We start from the raw sequence: 19,830 nt of genomic DNA on the forward strand, positions 1-19,830 counted from the left end.
GCGTCTCGGAGGCGAGGCCGAAGGTCGGCGGGCAAGGAGGGCCCGCGGGCGCCGAGGAGACGCCGGGGGGCGGGGGGGGTCCCTTCTCCGTTAAAATCCCATTTTTTTTTAAAAAAAAACCGCCTTTTTCCCCCTTTTGGGGGGCTTTCCGCCCCTTTCGGGCCTTCCTCGCCGCTTTCGGGGGTCCCCCCGTGTTTTTTGGCGGGTTTTCTCCTCAGTTTCGAGGGGCCCTCCGCCATTTTGTGGGGTTCGCCTCAACCTTCGGGGATTTTCCCTCGTTTTTGGGGGGTTTCCCCCCGTTTTGAGCCTTTTTCCCCATTCTTCAGGGGCTCCCCCTCCATTTTGAGCCCATTTCCCTGCTTTTAGGGGCTCCCCCTCCATTTTGAGCACTTTTCCCCCATTTTTGAAGGCCCCCCCATTTTAAGCCCATTTTCCTCTTTTTTAGGGTTTCCCAGTTCCGTTTTAAGCCCGTTTCCCCATTTTTGAAGGCTCCCCCCTCCATTTTAAGCCCACTTTCCTGTTTTTTTACGCTTTCCTCCCTCCATTTTAAGCCCATTTCCCGATTTTTAGCCCCCCCTCCATTTTGAGCCCCCCTCCATTTTGAGCCCCCCCTCCATTTTAAGCCCATTTCCCGATTTTTAGCCCCCCTCCATTTTGAGCCCCCCTCCATTTTGAGCCCCCTCCATTTTAAGCCCATTTCCCCATTTTTACAGCGTTCCCCTCTCCCTTTTAAACCCTTTTCCCCGCTTTTCAGGCCTCCCCCTCCATTTTACGCCCCATTTTTCCGGCTCACCCCCTTATTTTACCCCTTTCTCCCCCTTTTCCCCTATTTTTAGCGCCGCCCCCCCATTTTACCCCTTTTTCCCCATTTTCCCCATTTCCCCCCATTCCTTAACCACGTCTCCCCCTTTTTACCCCCCTTCCCCCCCCCATTTCGCAGAATTTTCCCCATTTTCCCCCCTTCCCCCCCCCCCCCCCCCCCCCCCCACCTAGGGGTGCCCCCAGGGCCCCCCAAATCCCCACCCCCCCCAAAACCCCACCCCCCCCAAAAACCCCTCCCCCCAAAACCCCTCCCCCCTCCCCCCCCCCCAATAACCAACCCCCCCCCAATAACCCATGGCTGGGGGCTCCCGGCAGCGGGGGGCTCCCAAAGGAGCCCCCCCCCCCAAAGAGGGACCCCCCAGCGACGAGGCGGGGGGCGGCGTGGCCCTGAAGAAGGAGATCGGGCTGCCTCAGCGCCTGCGGCATCATCGTGGGTGAGACCCCCCCAAAAAAAAACCCCAATAATTAACCCCCCCATTTAATTTCACCTTTTTCCACCCATTTTTGTGCCCCCCCCCCCCCCCCCCCCAGCGCCGCTGTCACCTTGAGCCGCTCGCCGCCTGGCACCGAGCGGGGGGGGGGGGGGCCTAAATATAAAAAATAAACCCCAAATTTTTATTTTGGGGGGGGGGTTTGGGGTCGACCCCCGAGCTACCCCAAAGGGGTTTTGGGGGGATTCGGGGGGTTTTGGGGGTTGTTTTTGAGGGGTTGGGGGGGTGGGGGGAGTTTAGGGGGGTTTCGGGGGGGATTTAGGATTTTTTTGGTTGTTTTTTTATTGAGGGGGGGGATTTAGGGTTTTTTTGGGGGGTTTTAGGGTTTTTGGGGGGTTTTGGGGTTTTTGGGGGTTTTGGGGTTTTTGGGGGGTTTTGGGGTTTTTGGGAGGGGTTTTAGGGTTTTTGGGGGGTTTTGGGGTTTTTGGGGGGTTTTGGGGTTTTTGGGGGGTTTTAGGGTTTTTTGGGGGGTTGGGAGGGGGGAATCGGGAAAAATTGGGGGGGGGGGTTTAGGGGTTTTTGGAGGGTTCGGGGGGTTCGGAGGGGTTATGGGGGGTTTTTAGGGGGTTTAGGGTTTTGGGGGGGGGGGGGGATTTAGGGTTTTTTTGGGGGGTTTGGGGGTGAATTAGGATTTTTTGGGGGGTTTAGTTGATTTTTTAGGGGATTCGGGGACGGCTTGGAGGGTTATGGGGGGGTGTAGAGGGGTTACGGGGGCTTTAGGGGGGTCGGGGGGGGATTTAGGGTTTTGGGGGGGGATTTAGGGTTTTTTGGGGGGTTGGGGGAATTAGTTTTTTTGGGGTGGGATTTAGGGATTTTGGGGGGATTTAGGTTTTTTGGGGGGATTTAGGTTTTTTGGGGGGGATTTAGGTTTTTTTAGGGGATTTGGGGGGTTCGGGGGGTTCGGGGGGATTTGGGGGTGTTTTTTTGGGGGGGGTGTTTTTAGGGGGTTGGGGGCGCCCCGTAACAACCCCGGGACCTTCGTACCCCACACCCCTGCCCCTTGCCCCCTGTTAATTGCCCCTCCCTGTTAATTGCCCCCCCTAATTACCCCCCCCAATTACCCCCTCGGTTTACACCTGCGTGTTCCCCCCCCGTTTATTTGCTCCCCCCGTTTCCCCCCCCCCCCCCCCCCCTTTTATCCCCCCCCATTTTTACCCCGAAATTTCTCCCCCACACGTTCCCCCCCCCCCCCCCCCTTTTTAAAATTCGCATTTTTAATTGTATTTAAATTTAAATTTCCGGGTTTTCACCCCCGATTTCTCACACCCCGAAATTTCCCCCCCGATTCCCTCCCCCAAATTTCTCCCCCCAAATTTCCTCCCCCCGTGCATTTCCCCCAGGGATTTACCCCCCCATTTTCAGCCCCAACTTCTCCCAAAGACATTTTAAAATAAATTTAAATATTTAAATTTTAATTTCCGTATTTTCTACCCCCGCGTTCCCCCCCCCCCCCCAAATTTCTCCTCCACGTTTTTCCCTCCCCGTTTCCCCCCCCCCAAATTCCTCCCCCATATTTTCACCCCCGCGTTTTCTCTCTGCATATTTAAATATTTAAATATTCAAATAATTAAATTTAAATATTTAAAATCGAATATTTGTGCCCCCCCCCCCCCAGGTAACATCATCGGCTGGGGGATCTTCGCGTCCCCCGATTTTCCCTCCCCAAATTTCTCCCCCAGATTTTCACGCCCCACATCTCCTTCCAATACATTTAAACCTGTATAAATTTAAATATTAAGATATTCAGATATTTAAATTGAGCTATTTAATTATTTTAACATTTAACATTAATTTTTCATTTCCATATTTTCACCCTCAGATTTCTCCTCCACATTTTTACCCCCTCTTTTTACCCCCAAATCTCTCCCCTGTATTTTTACCCCCATGTTTTCTCTCTATACATTTACGTGTTTTAAAAACTGAGGTATTTTAAAATTTAAAAATTTGAATAAATTCAATTTTTCAATATATTTTTGTGCCCCCCAGGAACATCATCGCCTCGGGCACCTTCGTGTCCCTCCTACTTCCCCCCCCCCCAGATTTGTCCCCCATTTACTTACCCCCACGCTTCTCCCCCCCATAATTCAAATATCCAAAATTTCAAAATCCGAAAATTTAAATTTAAAATTTATTTAAACATATTTTCGTGCCCCCCAGGGAACATCATCGACTCAGACATCTTCGTGTCCCCCGATTTCTCTCCCCAAACTTCTCCCCCACATCTTTCGTCCCCAAATTTCTCCCCCCATAATTCAAATATCCAAAATTTCAAAATCCAGATATTTAAATGTAAAATTTCAATACATTTTCGTGCCCCCCAGGGAACTTCATCGTCTTGGGCATCTTCGTGTCCCCCCTACTTTCCCTCCCCAGATTTGTCCCCCCTTTACTTACCCCCACGCTTCTCCCCCGTAATTCAACTACCCAAAATTTCGAAATCTGAAAATTTTAAAATTTCGAAAATTTAACTTTAAAATTTCTCTCTTTCCCCCCCGCAGGGAACATCATCGGCTCGGGGATCTTCGTGTCCCCCCTAATCTCCCCCCCCCAGATATCTCCCCTATACCTACCCCCATGCTTCTCCCCCCTGTAATTCAACTACCCAAAATTTCGAAATCTGAAAATTTCAAAATTCGAAAACTTAACTTTAAAATTTCAATACATTTTCGTGCCCCCTCAGGGAACTTCATCGTCTTGGGCATCTTCGTGTCCCCCCTACTTCCCCCTCCCCAAATATCTCCCCTATGCCTACCCCCACGCTTCTCCCCCCCAATTCAAACATCCGAAAATTTCAAAATTTCGAAAATTTAACTTTCAAATTTCTCTCCTTGCCCCGCAGGGAACATCATCGGCTCGGGCATCTTCGTGTCGCCGCGGGGGTGCTGGGCAACGCGGGCAGCGTGGGGCTGGCGCTGGCGGTGTGGGCGGCCACGGGGGCGGTGACGGCGCTGGGCGCGCTGTGCTACGCCGAGCTGGGCGCCGCCATCCCCAAGGCCGGCGGCGACTACGCCTACGTCAAGGACATCTTCGGCGGCCTGGCGGGGTGAGCACGCGGGGGGCGGGGCGATAACCCACGGGGGCGGGGCCGATAACCCACGGGGGGCGGGGCCATAACCCACGGGGGCGGGGCCATAACCCACGGGGGGCGGGGCCATAACCCACGGGGGCGGGGCCATAACCCACGGGGGGCGGGGCCATAACCCACGGGGGCGGGGCCATAACCCACGGGGGGCGGGGCCATAACCCACGGGGGCGGGGCGATAAACCACAGGGGCGGGGCTTAAAGGGGGCGTGGTCTCGAGGCCCCGCCCCTCGCTGCCGATAGGTTCCTGCGGCTGTGGATGGCGGTGCTGGTGGTGTACCCGACCAACCAGGCCGTCATCGCCCTCACCTTCGCCGCCTACGTCCTGCGCCCGCTCTGCCCCGGGCCGCCCCCCGAGCCCGCCCTGCGCCTGCTGGCGGCCGCCTGCCTGCGTGAGTGGGGCCCCGCCCCCCCCCCTTGCACGCCCACCCCGTGCACACTCACCCCTCGCACACTCGTCCCCGTGCACACTCGTCCCGTTCCCCGCCCCGTCTCCCACCCACCCGACCCTGTTTCCCAGCCCGTTGCTCGCCCCCTTGCACACTCATCCCCTTGCACACTCGTCCCTTGCACACCCGCCCCTTGCACACTCGCCCCCTTGCACACTTGTCCCTCTTGCACACTCGTCCCCCTCACACACCCAACCCTGTTTCCCAGCCCATTACTCGTCCCCCTTGCACACTCGTCCCCCTTGCACACTCGTCCCCCTTGCACGCCCGTCCCCCTTGCACACCCATCCCCTTGCACACTCATTCCCCTCGCACACTTGTCCCGCTTGCACACTCGTCCCCGTGCACACTCGTCCCATCCCCCACCCTGTCTCCCCACCCGCCCGACCCTGTTTCCCAGCCCATTGCCCGTCGCCTTGCACACCCACCCCTTGCACACTCGTCCCCTCACACGCCCGCCCCGTTCCCCACCCCTCTCCCACCCACCCGACCCTGTTTCCCAGCCCGTTGCCCATCCCCTTTGCACACTCATCCCCCTTGCACGCCCGCCCCTTGCACACTCACCCCTTGCACACTCGTCCCGTTTCCTACCCCATCTCCCACCCACCTGACCCTGTTTCCCAGCCCGTTGCCCGCCCCCTTGCACACTCGTCCCTTGCACACTCGTCCCTTGCACACTCGTCCCTTGCACACACGCCCCTTGCACACCCATCCCCCTTGCACACTCGTCCTGTTTCCCACCCCCGTCTCCCCGCCCACCCGACCCTGTTTCCCAGCCCGTTGCCCGTCCCCTCGCACACTCGCCCCTTGCACACTCACCCCTTGCACACTCACCCCTTGCACACTCGTCCCCCTCACATGCCCACCCCGTTCGCCGCCCCATTTCCCACCCACCCAACCCTACTCCCAGCCCGTTGCCCGTCCCCCTTGCACACTCACCCCCCATGCACGCCCGCCCCTTGCACACTCGTCCTCTCGCACACTCACCCCCTTGCACACTCGTCCCCTTCAGACACTCACCCCATTCCCCACCCCCTTCCGCACCCCCGTCTCCCACCCACCCGACCCTGTTTCCCAGCCCGTTGCCCATCCCCTTGCACACTCATCCCCTTGCACGCCCACCTCCTTGCACACTCGCCCCCTTGCACACTCGTCCCGTTCCCCGCCCCCATCTCCCACCCGCCCAACCCTGTTTCCCAGCCTGTTGCCCGCCCCCTTGCACACTCGCCCCCTTGCATGCACGCCCCTTGCACACTCGCCCCCTTGCACACTTGTCCCCCTCACACGCCCACCCTGTTCCCCGCCCCCATCTCCCACCCACCCGACCCTACTCCCAGCCTGTTGCCCATCCCCCTTGCACACCCACCCCTTGCACACTCATCCCGTTCCCTGCCCCGTTTCCCACCCACCCGACCCTGTTTCCCAGCCCGTTGCCTGCCTCCTTGCACACTCACCCCCCTTGCACACTCCCCCTTGCACACCCATTGCACACCCACCCCCCTCCCCACCCCCCCCCACTCCCCACCCCCTCCCTTGCCCACCCCCCACTCCCCCGCCCCCCCCGACCCCTCCCCCTCCCCCCACCCCCCCTGCACACTCACCCTTGCACACCCGTTGCACGCCCGCCCCCGCAGTGCTGCTGACCTGGCTGAACTCCGCCAGCGTGCGCGCGGCCACGCGCCTGCAGGACGCCTGCACGGCCGGGAAGCTGCTGGCCCTCGCCATCATCGTGGCCGCCGGCGCCTGGCGCCTCGCCACCGGTCCGTGTAATTAGCGAGCAGCCCTAATTAGCGCCGCGAGGGCTTTAATTAGCGCCGGGAGCCCCAGAAATCCGCACCCCGATTCACACCGGGACCCCACAAATCGACCCCGGGAGGCCTTCAGTTAGTGCCAGGAGACCCTAATTAGCGCTGGGGAGCACTAATTAACATCAGGGGACTCTAATTAGTGCCTTGAGACCCTTAATTAGCGATGGGAGAGCTTAATTAGCGACGGGAGCCCCAGAAATCGACACCCCGGCCCCAGAGATTGACACCGGGACCCCACAAATCGACACCGGGAGCCCTTCAGTTAGTGCCAGGAGACCCTAATTAGCGCTGGGGAGCACTAATTAACATCAGGGGACTCTAATTAGTGCCTTGAGACCCTTAATTAGTGATGGGAGACCTTAATTAGCGCCGGGAGCCCCCCAGATTAACAGCCTGACCCCACAGATTGGCCCAAATTAACACTGGGAGCCCTCCAGTTGGCACCAGGAGACCCTAATTAACATCAGGAACCCTTAATTAGTCACATGGCATTCTTAATTAGTGCCTTGAGACCCTTAGTGACTGTGGACCTTAATTAGCAACGGGAACCCCCAAATTGACACTGGGACCCAAGAAGTTGACCCCAAACTAACACCAGGGACCCTTCAGTTATTGTCAGGACCCCCTAATTAGCACTGGGAGACCCTAATTAACATTGGGAGGCCCTAATTAGCACCCCAAGACCCTTAATTAGCACCGGGAACCCTTAATTAATAATGGGACCCCCCCCAGGTTGACCCCGGGACCCCCCAAACCAGCGCCGCGATCGCCCTAATTCAAACCGGGCGGCCCCAATTCAAATCAAGGGACCCTAATTAAATCCGGGGGGCCTTAGTTAAACCTGGAGGGGCTTAATTAAAACCGGGGGGGCTTAATTAAAACTGGGGGGCCCTATTTAAGACCGGGAGGGCTTAATTAATAGGGTAACCCCCCAAATCAGGGCCGCCATTGCCCAATTCAAATCAAGGGGCCCTAATTCAAATTGGGTGGCCCTAGTGCAAATCAAGGGACCCTAATTAAAACCGAGGGGTCCTAATTAAGACCGGGGGGGCCCTAATAAAGACCGGGGGGCCCTAATTAAGACCGGGAGGGCTTAATTAATAGGGGTAAGCTCCCAAATCAGCGCCGGGATCGCCCAATTCGAATCAAGGGGCCCCAATGCAGATCAAGGGGGCGTAACTCAAATCGAGGGACCCTAATTAAGACCGGGGGGGCCCTAATTAAGACCGGGGGCTCCCTAATTAACGTCGCCTCCCCCCCCAGGCCACGGGGCCTGGCTGCAGCCCCCCCTGGCCTTCTCGTGGCTGCAGCCCCCCGAGGCCGGCCGGGTGGCGCTGGCCTTCCTGCAGGGCTCCTTCGCCTACGGGGGCTGGAACTTCCTCAACTACGTCACCGAGGAGCTGGTGGAGCCCGAGCGGTAAGCCCCGCCCCCCTCACGCCCCCCTCATTTGCATGGATTTGCATGGCCACGCCCCTTTTTTCCTTCTAAGGAACCTGCCCCGCGCCATCTTCATCTCCATCCCGCTCGTCACCGCCGTCTACGTCTTGGCCAACGTCGCCTACGTCACCGCCATGACCCCCCGCGAGCTCCTCCAATCGGACGCCGTCGCCGTGGTGAGAGGCCGCGCCCCCTCCGCACAAGCCACGCCCCCCTCCGTCGGACCCCGCCCTCTTTAACCCCGCCCCCTTCATTTGCATAGACCTTCGGGGAGAAGGCGCTGGGGCCGCTCGCCTGGCTGATGCCGGCGGCCGTGGCGCTCTCCACCTTCGGCGGCGTCAACGGCTCCCTCTTCACCTGCTCCAGGTCAGAGGCCACGCCCCCTTCCGATAAACCACGCCCCCTTCCGATAAGCCACGCCCCCTTCCGGTTGGCCACGCCCACTTTAAGTCAGAGCTCCGCCCACTTTTGGGGGGGTCGCGCTGTATTGGGGTGGGGGAGGTTGGTGGAAATTGGACCGGGCCCCTTTAAATAAGGCCACGCCCCTTTCTGATTAGCCACGCCCCCTTCTGTTTGGCCACGCCCCCTTTTAAGACCGGGCCCCACCCACTTTGGGGGGATGTACGCAGTAGGGTGTGGGAGGTTGGTGGAAATCGGGCAGGGCCCCTTTAAAAATAGGCCACGCCCCCTTCTGATTAGCCACGCCCCCTTCTGTTTGGCCACGCCCCCTTTAAGACCGGGCCCCGCCCGCTTTGGGGGGATGCACGCGGTAGGGTGCGGGAGGTTGGTGGAAATTGGGCAGGGTCCCTTTAAGAAGAGGCCACGCCCCTTCTGATTAGCCACGCCCCTTTCTGTTTGGCCACGCCCACTTTAAGTCAGAGCTCCGCCCCACTTTGGGGGGGGTCTCACCCCATAAGGTGGGGGAGGTCGGCGGAAATTGGGCAGGGCCCCTTTAAAAAGAGGCCACGCCCCTTCTGATTAGCCACGCCCCCTCCTGCTTGGCCACGCCCCCTTTTAAGCTCCGTCCCCGCCCACTTTTCGGGGGCCGCACACGTCGGGGTGGGGGAGGTCGGCGGAAATCGGGCGGGGCCCCTTTAAAAAAAAGCCCCGCCCCATAAGCCCCGCCCCCTCTAAGCACCGCCCCCTTTAAGCCCCGCCCCCTTAAGCCCCGCCCCCTCTAAGCCCCGCCCCCCTTCCAGGCTGTTCTACGCGGGGGCGCGCGAGGGGCAGCTGCCGGCCCTGCTGGCCATGATCCACCTGGAGCGGCGCACGCCCATCCCCGCCCTGCTCGTCACCGTCAGTGGGCGGGGCTTAGGGGGGCGGGGCTTAGGGGGGCGGGGCTTAAGGGGGCGGGGCCTGAGGGGGCGGGGCCAAAGGGGGCGGGGCCTGAGGGGGCGGGGCTTGGGGGGACACGCCCACTTGGTTGGTAACTGCGGGGGGCGGGGCTTGAAAGGGGAGGGGCTTAAAGGGGTGGGGCTTGGGTGGGAGGGGCCTAAAGGGGCGTGGCTTCAGTGGGCGGGGTCAAAGGGGGCGGGGCTTGAAGGGTGGCCACGCCCCCTTTTCGGATAAGCCCCGCCCCCCACGTGGGTGTAGAGACCGTGGCGGCCATCTTGTGGGGGGTGGGCGGGGCTAACGGGGGGTGGGCGGGGCTTGGGGTGGGCGTGGCCTTGTGGGCGGGGCCTTGAGGGGTGGCCACGCCCCCTTTCCTATTAGCCACTCCTCCTGTGTGGGTGTTAATTGGGTTTAGAGGCCGTGGAGGCCATCTTGTGGGGGGTGGGCGGGGCTAACGGGTGTGTGGGCGGGGCTATGGGGCGGTGGGCGGGGCTTGGGGTGGGCGGGGCCTTGTGGGCGTGGCCTTAAGGGCTGGCCACGCCCCCAAAGTGGGTGTTAATTGGGTTTAGAGGCCGTGGAGGCCATCTTGTGGGGGGTGGGCGGGGTTTATGGCGAAATGGGCGGGGTTATGGGGCGGTGGGCGGGGCTTGGGATGGGCGTGGCCTTGTGGGCGTGGCTTTAAGGGCTGGCCACGCCCCCCCCAGTGCGTGTCGACGCTGCTGATGCTGGTGACGGGCGACACGTACACGCTGATCAGCTACGTGGGCTTCGCCAACCACCTCTGGTACGGGGTGGCCGTGGCCGGGCTGCTGGTGCTGCGCTGGAGGGAGCCCCGCAGGCCGCGCCCCATCCGGGTGAGGGGGCGGGGCTTAAGGGGGCGTGGGCCGGAAGGGGCGGGGCTTAAGGGGGTGGGGGCCGGAAGGGGCGGGGCTTAAGGGGCGGGGACCGGAAGGGGCGGGGCTTAAGGGGCGGGGACCGGAAGGGGCGGGGCTTAAGAGGGCGGGGACCGGAAGGGGCGGGGGCTTAAGGGGGTTGGACCGGAAGGGGCGGGGCTTAAGGGGGTGGGGGCCGGAAGGGGCGGGGCTTAAGGGGGCGGGGACCGGAAGGGGCGGGGCTTAAGGGCGGGGACCGGAAGGGGCGGGGCTTAAGAGGGCGGGGACCGGAAGGGGCGGGGCTTAAGGGGGGTTGGACCGGAAGGGGCGGGGCTTAAGGGGGTGGGGGCCGGAAGGGCGGGGCTTAAGGGGGTGGGGTCCGGAAGGGGCGGGGCTTAAGGGGGTGGGGTCCGGAAGGGGTGGGGCTTAAGGGGGCGGGGACCGGAAGGGGCGGGGCTTAAGGGGGTGGGGTCAAAGTGGGCGGGGTCAACGTGGGCCCTTAGGCTCGCTTTTGGGGCTTTTTGGGTCCCTTTTACCTGATTTTTGGGTCTTTTTGGGACACTTTAGGGGGTTTTGGGGTCCCTTTTGGGTCCCTTTTGGGTCTTTTTGGGTCCCTTTTGGGTCTTTTTGGGTCTTTTTGGGTCCCTTTCAGGCTTTTTGGGTCCTATTTGGGTCCTTTCAGGTCACTTTCAGGCCTTTTTGGGTCCCTTTTGGGTCTTTTTGGGTCTTTTTGGGGTCCTTTTAGGTCCCTTTGGGTCCCTTTTGGGCCTTTTGGGGTCACTTTCGGGTTCTTTTGGGTCACTTTTGGGTGTTTTTGAGTCTCCCTGGGTCACTTTTGGGTCAATTTGTTTCAGTTCTGGGTCTTTTTGGGTCGCTTTCCCTCACTTTTGGGTCCCTTTGGGTCCCTTTTGGGCCTTTTTTGGTCCCTTTTCTTCCCTTTTGGGTCCCTTTACCTCGGTTTTGGGTCTTTTTGTGTCTCTCTGGGTCACTTTTGGGTCAATTTATTTCAGTTTTGGGTCTTTTTGGCTGGTTTTGGGTCACTTCTGTGATTTTTTGGGTCTTTTGGGGTTTCTTAGGGTCACTTTTGGGCCTTTTTGGGTCCTTTTTGAGTCTTTTTGGTCCCTTTTCCTCACTTTTGGGTCTCTTTGTGTCCCTTTTGGGTCCCTTTGGGTGACTTGGGTGACTTTTGGGTCACTTTGGGGGCTTTTTGGGTCCCTTTCAGGCTTTTGGGGTCCTTTTGGGTCACTTTCGGGGCTTTTTGGGTCCCTTTGGCTCACTTTCAGCTCTCTTTTGGGCCTTTTGGGGTCTCTTTGGCTCCCTTGGGTCACTTTTGGGCGTTTTTGGGTCCCTTTTCCCCCCCCTTTTGGAGCTCCCCCCTTAATTATTCCCCCTAATTAGTGCCCCCCCGTTAATTATTCCCCCTAATTAGCGCCCCCCCTTAATTATTCCCCCCTTTAGTTCCCCCCCTTTCATTTTAACCCCCTTTTTGCCTTCCCCCCTTAATCATTTCCCCCTTTTCCTCTTCCCCCATTAACTATTCCCCCTAATTAGCGCCCCCCTGTTAATTATTCCCCCTAATTAGCGCCCCCCCTTAATTATTCCCCCCTTTAGTTCCCCCCCCTTTCATTTTAACCCCCTTTTTGCCTTCCCCCCTTAATCATTTCCCTCTTTTTGTCTTCCCCCATTAACTATTCCCCCTAATTAGCGCCCCCCCTTTAATTATTCCCCCTAATTAGCGCCCCCCCTTAATTATTCCCCCCTTTAGTTCCCCCCCCTTTCATTTTAACCCCCTTTTTGGCTTCCCCCCTTAATCATTTCCCCCTTTTCCTCTTCCCCCATTAACTATTCCCCCTAATTAGCTCCCCCCTTTAATTATTCCCCCTAATTAGCGCCCCCCCTTAATTATTCCCCCCTTTTACCCCCCTCCCTTCACCCCAGCCCCCTTTCCGCCCCCTCCCCTTAACCCCGCTCCCCTCCCGGGCTCCCCCCCTTAACCCCAGCCCCCTCCCAGCGCCCCCCCCCCGGACCCCGTCCCCTAATTAGCGCCCCCCCGTTAATTGCTCCCCGTTTCTCGCCCCCCCAGGTGCCGCTGGTGCTGCCGGGGCTCTACCTGCTGCTGTGGGGGGCCCTGGGGGCGCTGGCGCTGCTGCGGGAGCCGCTGGCCTGCGGCGTGGGGCTGGCGGTGACGGCGGCCGGGGCCCCCATCTACCTGCTGGCCCTGCGGCCCCGCACGAAGCCCCCGGCCCTGCGCAGGGCGGTCGGTAAGGGGGGATTTGGGGCCGCTTGGGGGGATTTGGGGTCATTTTGGGGGATTTGGGGCCGCTTGGGGGGATTTGGGGCCGCTTGGGGGGATTTGGGGCCGCTTGGGGGATTTGGGGCCGCTTGGGGGGATTTGGGGCCGCTTGGGGGGATTTGGGGCCGCTTGGGGGGATTTGGGGTCACTTGGGGGGATTTGGGGTCGCTTGGGGGGATTTGGGGTCACTTGGGGGGATTTGGGGTCACTTGGGGGATTTGGGGTCATTTTGGGGGGATTTGGGGCCGCTGGGGGGATTTGGGGTCACTTGGGGGATTTGGGGCCGCTTGGGGGGATTTGGGGTCGCTTGGGGGATTTGGGGTCATTTTGGGGGATTTGGGGTCGCTTGGGGGATTTGGGGTCACTTGGGGGATTTGGGGCCACTTTGGGGTCTTTCAGGGCTGGTTTGGGGTCTTTAGGGGCCATTTTGGGGTCTTTAGGGGCCATTTTGGGGTCTTTAGGGGCCATTTTAGGTCCACTTTGGGGTCCTTGGGGTCCATTTGGGGTCTTTGAGGGCCATTTTGGGGCCACTTTAGGGTCTTTGGGTTCCATTTTGGGGTCTCAAGGGGCCATTTTGGGGACATTTTGGGGCTTTGGGGGACATTTGGGGGTCTTTGGAGGATATTTGGGGGTCTCAAGGATCCATTCGGGGTCTTTGAGGGCCATTTGGGGTCCATTTTGGGGTCTTTGGGGGCCATTTTGGGGTCTCAGGGATCCATTTGGGGTCTTCGAGGGCCATTTTGGGGCCTTTTTGGGGTCTTTCAGGGCTGGTTTGGGGTCTTTAGAAGCCAGTTTTGGGGTCATTTGGGGGCTTTGGGGGGCATTTGGGGGTCTTGGGGGTCCATTTAGGGTCTTTGGGGGCCATTTTGGGGTGATTTGGCAGGATTTCGGGTCCGTTTGGGGTCTCTGGGTCCATTTTGGGGCCATCACGGGGTCCTTGGGGGCCATTTTGGGGCCGTTTAGGGGAGTTTGGGGCCATCTGGGGGCCTTTGGGGTCCACTGAGTGTCTTTGGGGGCCGTTTTGGGGCCACTTTGGGGTCTTTGGGGGCCGTTTTGGGGCCACTTTGGGGTCTTTAGGGGCTGTTTTGGGGTCTTTGGGGGCCATTTTGGGGTCTTTGGGGGCCATTTTGGGGTCTTTGGGGGCCATTTTGGGGTGATTTGGGAGGATTTCGGCTCCATTCGGGGGTCCCTGGACTCCATTTGGGCTCTTGGGGGCCCGTTTTGGGGCCGTTTCGGGGCTTTTTGGCTCCCGGCCGCTCTCCCCGCAGCCTCGCTGACGCGCCTGGGCCAGCAGCTCTGCCTCGTCGTCTACCCCCACGGCGGCGACCCCCAGCCCCACGGCGGCGACCCCCAGCCCCACGGCGGCGACCCCGAGCCCCACGGCGACCCCGAGCCCCCCGGCGAGGAGCAGCAGCCGCTCGCCGCCCAGCCCCACAACTGAGCCCTGGGGGGCTGCCCCACACCTCGCTATGGGGCTGCCCCACACCTCCCTATGGGGCTGCCCCACACCTCCCTATGGGGCTGCCCCACAAGCCTGCCCCACACCTCCTCGCTATGGGGCTGCCCCACACCTGAGCCCTGGGGGGCTGCCCCACACGTCCTCGCTATGGGGCAGCCCCACACGTCGGCCTTAAGGGGCTGCCCCACACATCCTATGGGGCTGCCCCACAAGCCAGCCCCATAGGGCTGCCCCACACCTCCTCACTATGGGGCTGCCCCACACCCTATGGGGCTGCCCCACACATTCTATGGGGCCGCCCCCCACACTCCGCCCAGTGCCTTCCCCCCTCGCCCCCCACCCCCCCCGCCGTGGGGCTGCCCCATAGCGCGGGGGCGTTTTTGTAGGGCCCGACGTAAATAAAGAGGTCCTGGCAGCCGTGCCGGCCGTGTGGGGGCGGGGCCACGGGGGGTGGGGGCGGGGCCGCGTAAACAAAGGCGTTTCTGTAGGGCCTACGTAAACGGAGAAGGTTTGGGGGGGGGGGGATGTAAACAAGTTTTTGTAGGTCCTACGTAAACAAGACCCGTTGTGGGGGGGGGGTCCTATGTAAACAGAGCTGTTTCGGTAGGTCCTACGTAAACAAACCGATGTGGGGGGGTGCTACGTAAACGAGAGCGTTGCTGTAGGTCCTACCCAAACAAAGAGGGATTTGGGGGGGGGTCCGATGTAAACAAACGCCTTGCTGTAGGTCCTACGTAAACCAGCTTGGGTGTCCCAAGTAAACAAGCCCCTTTTTGTAGGGCCTACATAAACAAACCCCTTTGTTGGGGGTCCTACGTAAACAAGCTTGTTTTTGTAGCTCCTATGTAAACAAATCCACGTGGGGGTGCTATGCAAACTAGAGCGTTTCTGTAGGTCCTACCAAAACGAAGGTGGTTTTGGGGGGTCCTATGGAAACAACTCCACTTCTGGCAGGTCCTACGTAAACAGTCGGCTTTCTGGTAGGCCCTACATAAACCCAGGGGCGAGAACACCATGTAAACAAGGCCTCTTGTGGTAGGCCCTACGTGAACAACCCCCTTTTGAGTAGGCCCTACATAAACAATGGGCTTTCCAGTAGGTCATATGTAAACAATCCCCTTCCTGGTAGGTCCTATGTAAACAAGGGGCCTTCTGGTAGGCCCTGCATAAACCCACGGGCAAGAACACAACGTAAACAATGCCCTTTAGGGTAGGCCCTATGTAAACAACCCCCTTTTGAGTAAGCCCTACACAAACAAGGGGCCTTCCGGTAGGCCCTACACAAACCCGCGGGATGTAAACACGCCCACTTCCGGTAGACCCTACATAAACAACCCCTCCTGACGTAAACAAACCCCTTGGAGGCGACCCTACCCCCAACGCCCCCCCCCCCCCACTTCCGGCACGCCCCGTGACGCCACATCCGCCGTAACCCCGCCCACCCACGACCCGGAAGCAGGCCGCCACTTCCGGTGGGGCGGGATGACGTCACATCCGGGTTAGCAGAGGGGAGGGGGGAGAAAGGGGGAGGGCGAGAGGGGGCGGGAGGGGGCGAAATTTGGCGGAAATTGGCGGAAAAAGCCGAAGTTTGGGCGGAAATCGGCGAAAATTGGCGAAAATTGACGGAAATTGCCGAAGGGGACCCCGAGGGGCGGGGGGGGAGCGGGAGGAGCCGAAGCCTGGCCGGAAGTTGCCGAAGATTTCCGGAAGTTGCCGAGGTCAGGGCGGAAACACCCGAAGCTTACCGGAAGTAGCCGAAGTCTGCCGGAAGTAGCCGAAGGGAGGGGGCGGGGCGGAGCCGAGCGGGCTCCGGAAACACCGGAAGGGGTCCGGGAAGAGCCGAACGGCTCCGGAAACGCCCGAAGCGGCTCCGGGAAGAGCCGAAGTGTTCCGGGAAGAGCCGAAAGGATCCGGGAAGAGCCGAAGCGGGTCCGGGAAGAGCCGAAGCGGGTCCGGAAGGAGCCGAAGCGGGTCCGGAAGGAGCCGAAGCGGGCGGCGGGGCGGAGGCAGGCGCAAGATGGCGGACGGGGAGGAGGTGACGCTGGACGGGCGGCCGCTGCATCTGCTGCGCGTGGCCGACCTGAAGGCGGCCCTGGAGCGCCGGGGGCTGGCCAAGAGCGGCCAGAAGAGCGCCCTGGTCAAGCGGCTGCGGGGGGTGAGCGCGGGGCTGCGGCGGGGGGGGGGGAGGGGGAAGGGGGAAGATGGCGGCGGGGGGAGAGGGGGCCGGGGGGGGGGGTTCGAGGAGATCCTGAGGAGATTTTGGGGGTCCTGAGGGGATTTGGGGGGTTTCGGGGTGTTTTGAGGGCGGTTTGGGGCGATTCTGAGGAGACTTTGGGGTTCCTGAGGAGACTTTGGGTGTTTTGAGGAGATTTTGGGGGTTTTGAGAGGGGTTTAGGACGTTTCTGAGTGGGTTCGGGGGGTCCGAGGGGGGTTTGGGGTCTTTCTGAGGGGTTTCGAGGAGTTTCGGGGGGATTTGGGGTGTTTTTGAGGGGGTGTTGGGGGGGGTCCTGAGGAGATTTCGGGGCTCCTGAGGGGGTTTTGGGGCGATTCTGAGGAGATTTATGGTGTTTTGAGGGGATTTGGGGGGCCCCGAGGGGATTTGGGGTGTTTTTGAGAGGATTTGGGGCGATTCTGAGGGGATTTGGGGGGCTTTGAGGGAGGCTTGGGGGGTCCTGAGGGGATTTAGGGGGTCCTGAGGGGTTTTGAGGAGTTCCGAGGAGATTTGGGGTCTTTTTGAGGTGTTTTTTGGGGGGCTTTTGAGGAGATTTTGGGGGTCTTGAGGAGATTCGTGGTGTTTTTGAGGTAGTTTTGGGGGCTTTTGAGGAGATTTTGGGGGTTCTGAGAGGGGCTTAGGATGTTTTTGAGGGGATTTGGGTTTTTATGGGGGGGTTTGGGGGTTCTGAGGAGATTTGGGGGGGTTCTGATGGGATTTTGGGGGTCCCAAGGAAATTTTAAGGGGTCGTGAGGAGATCTGGAGAGTTTTGTCGGGATTTGGGGTGTTTTTGAGGAAGTTTTGGGGGGTCCTGAGGGGATTTAGGGGGTTTTGAGGGGGGCTTAGGGGGTTTCTGAGGGGGCTTGGGGGGTCCTGAGGAGATTTTGGGCGTCCTGAGGGGGTTTGGGGTCTTTCTGAGGGGTTTTGGTGAATTTCAAGGGGATTTGGGGTGCTTTTGAGATGATTTTTGAGGGCTTCTGAGGAGATTTAGGGGTCCTGAGAAGATTTCTGGTATTTTTGAGGTAGTTTTGGAGGCTTTCGAGAAAATTTCGGGGGTCCTGAGGAGATTTTGGGGGCTTTGAGGGCGGCTTAGGGTGTTTATGAGGGGATTTGGGGGGTCCTGAGGGGATCTGGAGGGCCTCGAGAGTATTTGGGGCGTTTATGAAGAGGTTTTGGGTGTTTTTGAAGGGTTTTTGAGCAATTCTGAGGAGATTTTGGGTTTCCTGAGGGTATTTGGGGTGGTTTTGAGGCGATTTGGGGTGGTTTTGAGGTGTTTTTTGGGGGCTTCTGAGGAGATTTTGGGGGCCCTCAGGGGATTTGGGATCTTTCTGAGGGGTTTTGGGGGTTTCTGATGGCATTTGGGGTGCTTTTGAGGGGGTTTGGAGGCTTTTGAGGGGATTTGGGGTCTTTTGGGGGTCCCGATGTTTATTTTTTCTGAGATTTTGGGGATCGTGGGATTTTTGAGGGTCTTCTGAGGGGATGTGGGGGGTCCTGAGGGGGTTTTGGGCGGTCCTGATGGGATTTGAGGTTTTAAGAGTTAGTTGGGATTTTTGTGAGGGGATTTGGGGTATTTTTGAGAGGATTTAGAATCATTTTGAAGAGATTTTATGGGCAGGCTCTACGTGATATTCGCATGGCAATTTTTAGGGTGGTCCTGAGGATATTTTGGGGGTTTTGCGGACACTGGGGGTTATGGGGACCTGTAGAAAAATCCTGAAGTGAGGTTTGGGGTGGTTTTAAGGAGATTTGGGGTTTTATGAGGAGAATTTATGGAAAAATTTATAGAAAACCCCAATATGAGGGGTTTGGGGGGCTTTTGTGAGGAGATTTTGGGGTTTTGTGAGGAGATTTTGGGGTTTTGTGAGGAGATTTAGGGAAAACTTTTAAATTATGATTTTTTGGGTTGATCTGAGGAGATTTTTTGGGGGTTTTGTGGGATTTTTTGGTGGTTTGGGGTTAGTTGGACCCATAGAAAGCTTCCGCAGTAAGATTTTGGGGGTTTTGTGAGGAGGTTTTGGGGGTTTTGTGAGGAGATTTTGTAGAGAAACCCCTAGAAACCCTCCTATAGTGAGTTTTGGGGGGATCATGAGGAGATTTTGGGTTTTTTTGAGGAAAATTTGGCTTTTTCTGAGGAGATTTAGGTGCAGGGACCCGTGGAGACCCCCAAATGTTATTTTTTTGGGGTGTTTTGAGGTGATTTGGTTTTTTTTAAGGAGGTTTTGAGGTGGAAACACCCCAGAGACTCCTATTTTTGTGAGCTCGATGAGATTTTGGGGCGATTTGAAAGAATTTTGGGGTTTTGTGAGGAGATTTTGGGGTGGAAAATTAGGATAACCCTTAACAGTAAGCTTTGGGAGGGAAATTTGACATATTTTGGGTGAATTTTGTGGGTTTTGGGGGTTTTGTTTGTGGGGATGTTACAGAGATTTGAGTACAATGAGTTTTGAGGGGTTTGGGGTGGTTTTGGAGCATTGTAAGGATTTTTTGAGGTAAATTGGGGTTATTTGGGGGCGTAAAGGATCAAGGAAACGGGGAGGGTTGTTTTAATTGTGGGGCTGCCCCAAAATCCCTGCTTTTTCCCCCAAACCCCAGGCGCTGATGCTGGAGAACCTCCAGAAGCACTCCACGCCCCACGCCACCTTCCAGCCCAACTCCCAGGTAAAAAAAACCCCAAAACCACCCCAAAAAAAAACCCAGAACCCCCCCGAAAACGTTCCCAGGCCCTTGACCGAGCGTCGTTTTTCCCAAAACTGCCTTTTTTTGCCCCAGATCGGGGAGGAGATGAGCCAGAACAGCTTCATCAAGCAGTACCTGGAGAAGCAGCAGGAGCTGCTGCAGCAGCGGCTGGAGCGGGAGGCGCGCGAGGCCGCCGAGCTCGAAGGTGGTTTGGGGGAAATTCGGGGGATTTTGGGGTTTTCTTCCCCAAAACGGGGACGGGGAGGGTTTGGGGAGGATTCTGGGGGGATTTGGGGGCGCTTCGGGGGGTTTTATGGGGAATTAGGGGGGATTTGGGGTGTTTTGAGGGGATTTGGGGGGAAATTAGGGGGAATTGGGAGTGTTTTAGGGAAAACTAGGGGAGGTTAACGGGATTTGGGGGAAATCTGGGAGGATTTGGGGGTTGTTTTGAGGGGATTTGGGAGGATTTGGGGGTGTTTGGGGGGAGTTAGGGGTCTTTGGGGGCGTTTTGGCGGGGTTTTGAGGAGGTTTGGGGACATTTTGAGGGGATTTGAGGGAAATTAGGGGGAATCGAGGGCAATTTGAGGGGAATTTGGGGTGGTTTTGATGGGGTTTGGGGGAATTAAGGGGAATTTGGGGCCATTTTGAGGGGATTTGGGGGAAATTAAGGGGAATTTGGGGTCGTATTGAGGGGATTTGAGGGAAATTAAGGGGAATTTTGGGTCGTTCTGAGGGGATTTGGGGGGCATTAAGGGAAATTTGGGGTCGTTCTGAGGGGATTTGGGGGATTTAAGGGGAATTTGGGGTCGTATTGAGGGGATTTGAGGGAAATTAAGGGGAATTTTGGGTCGTTCTGAGGGGATTTGGGGAAATTAAAGGGAATCTGGGGCCATTTT

At 58.5% G+C, this 19,830-nt stretch overlaps 2 protein-coding genes across 2 annotated transcripts in view; both read left to right on the forward strand.

Moving 5' to 3' along the window:
• The first annotated feature begins 1,116 nt into the window (after positions 1-1,116).
• On the forward strand, positions 1,117-14,461 carry LOC136789525 (large neutral amino acids transporter small subunit 2-like). The gene is given in 13 exon segments (XM_066989582.1): positions 1,117-1,230; positions 1,232-1,256; positions 4,153-4,191; positions 4,194-4,356; positions 4,639-4,787; positions 6,479-6,604; positions 7,916-8,069; positions 8,143-8,266; positions 8,353-8,456; positions 9,290-9,386; positions 10,127-10,276; positions 12,378-12,555; positions 13,856-14,461. Coding segments are annotated over 13 exon segments (1,596 nt in total). The 3' UTR covers positions 14,029-14,461.
• A 1,455-nt stretch (positions 14,462-15,916) lies between these two features.
• Positions 15,917-19,830, forward strand: part of LOC136789510 (apoptotic chromatin condensation inducer in the nucleus-like) — a 29,832-nt gene continuing 25,918 nt past the window's right edge. The window contains 3 exon segments of the mRNA XM_066989559.1: positions 15,917-16,201; positions 18,851-18,916; positions 19,028-19,139. Coding sequence (XP_066845660.1) covers positions 16,064-16,201; positions 18,851-18,916; positions 19,028-19,139 — 316 coding nt within the window. The 5' untranslated portion in view covers positions 15,917-16,063.

The sequence above is a fragment of the Anser cygnoides genome, unplaced genomic scaffold (assembly GCF_040182565.1).
Source record: "Anser cygnoides isolate HZ-2024a breed goose unplaced genomic scaffold, Taihu_goose_T2T_genome scaffold_52_1, whole genome shotgun sequence".
Classification (NCBI taxonomy): domain Eukaryota; kingdom Metazoa; phylum Chordata; class Aves; order Anseriformes; family Anatidae; genus Anser; species Anser cygnoides.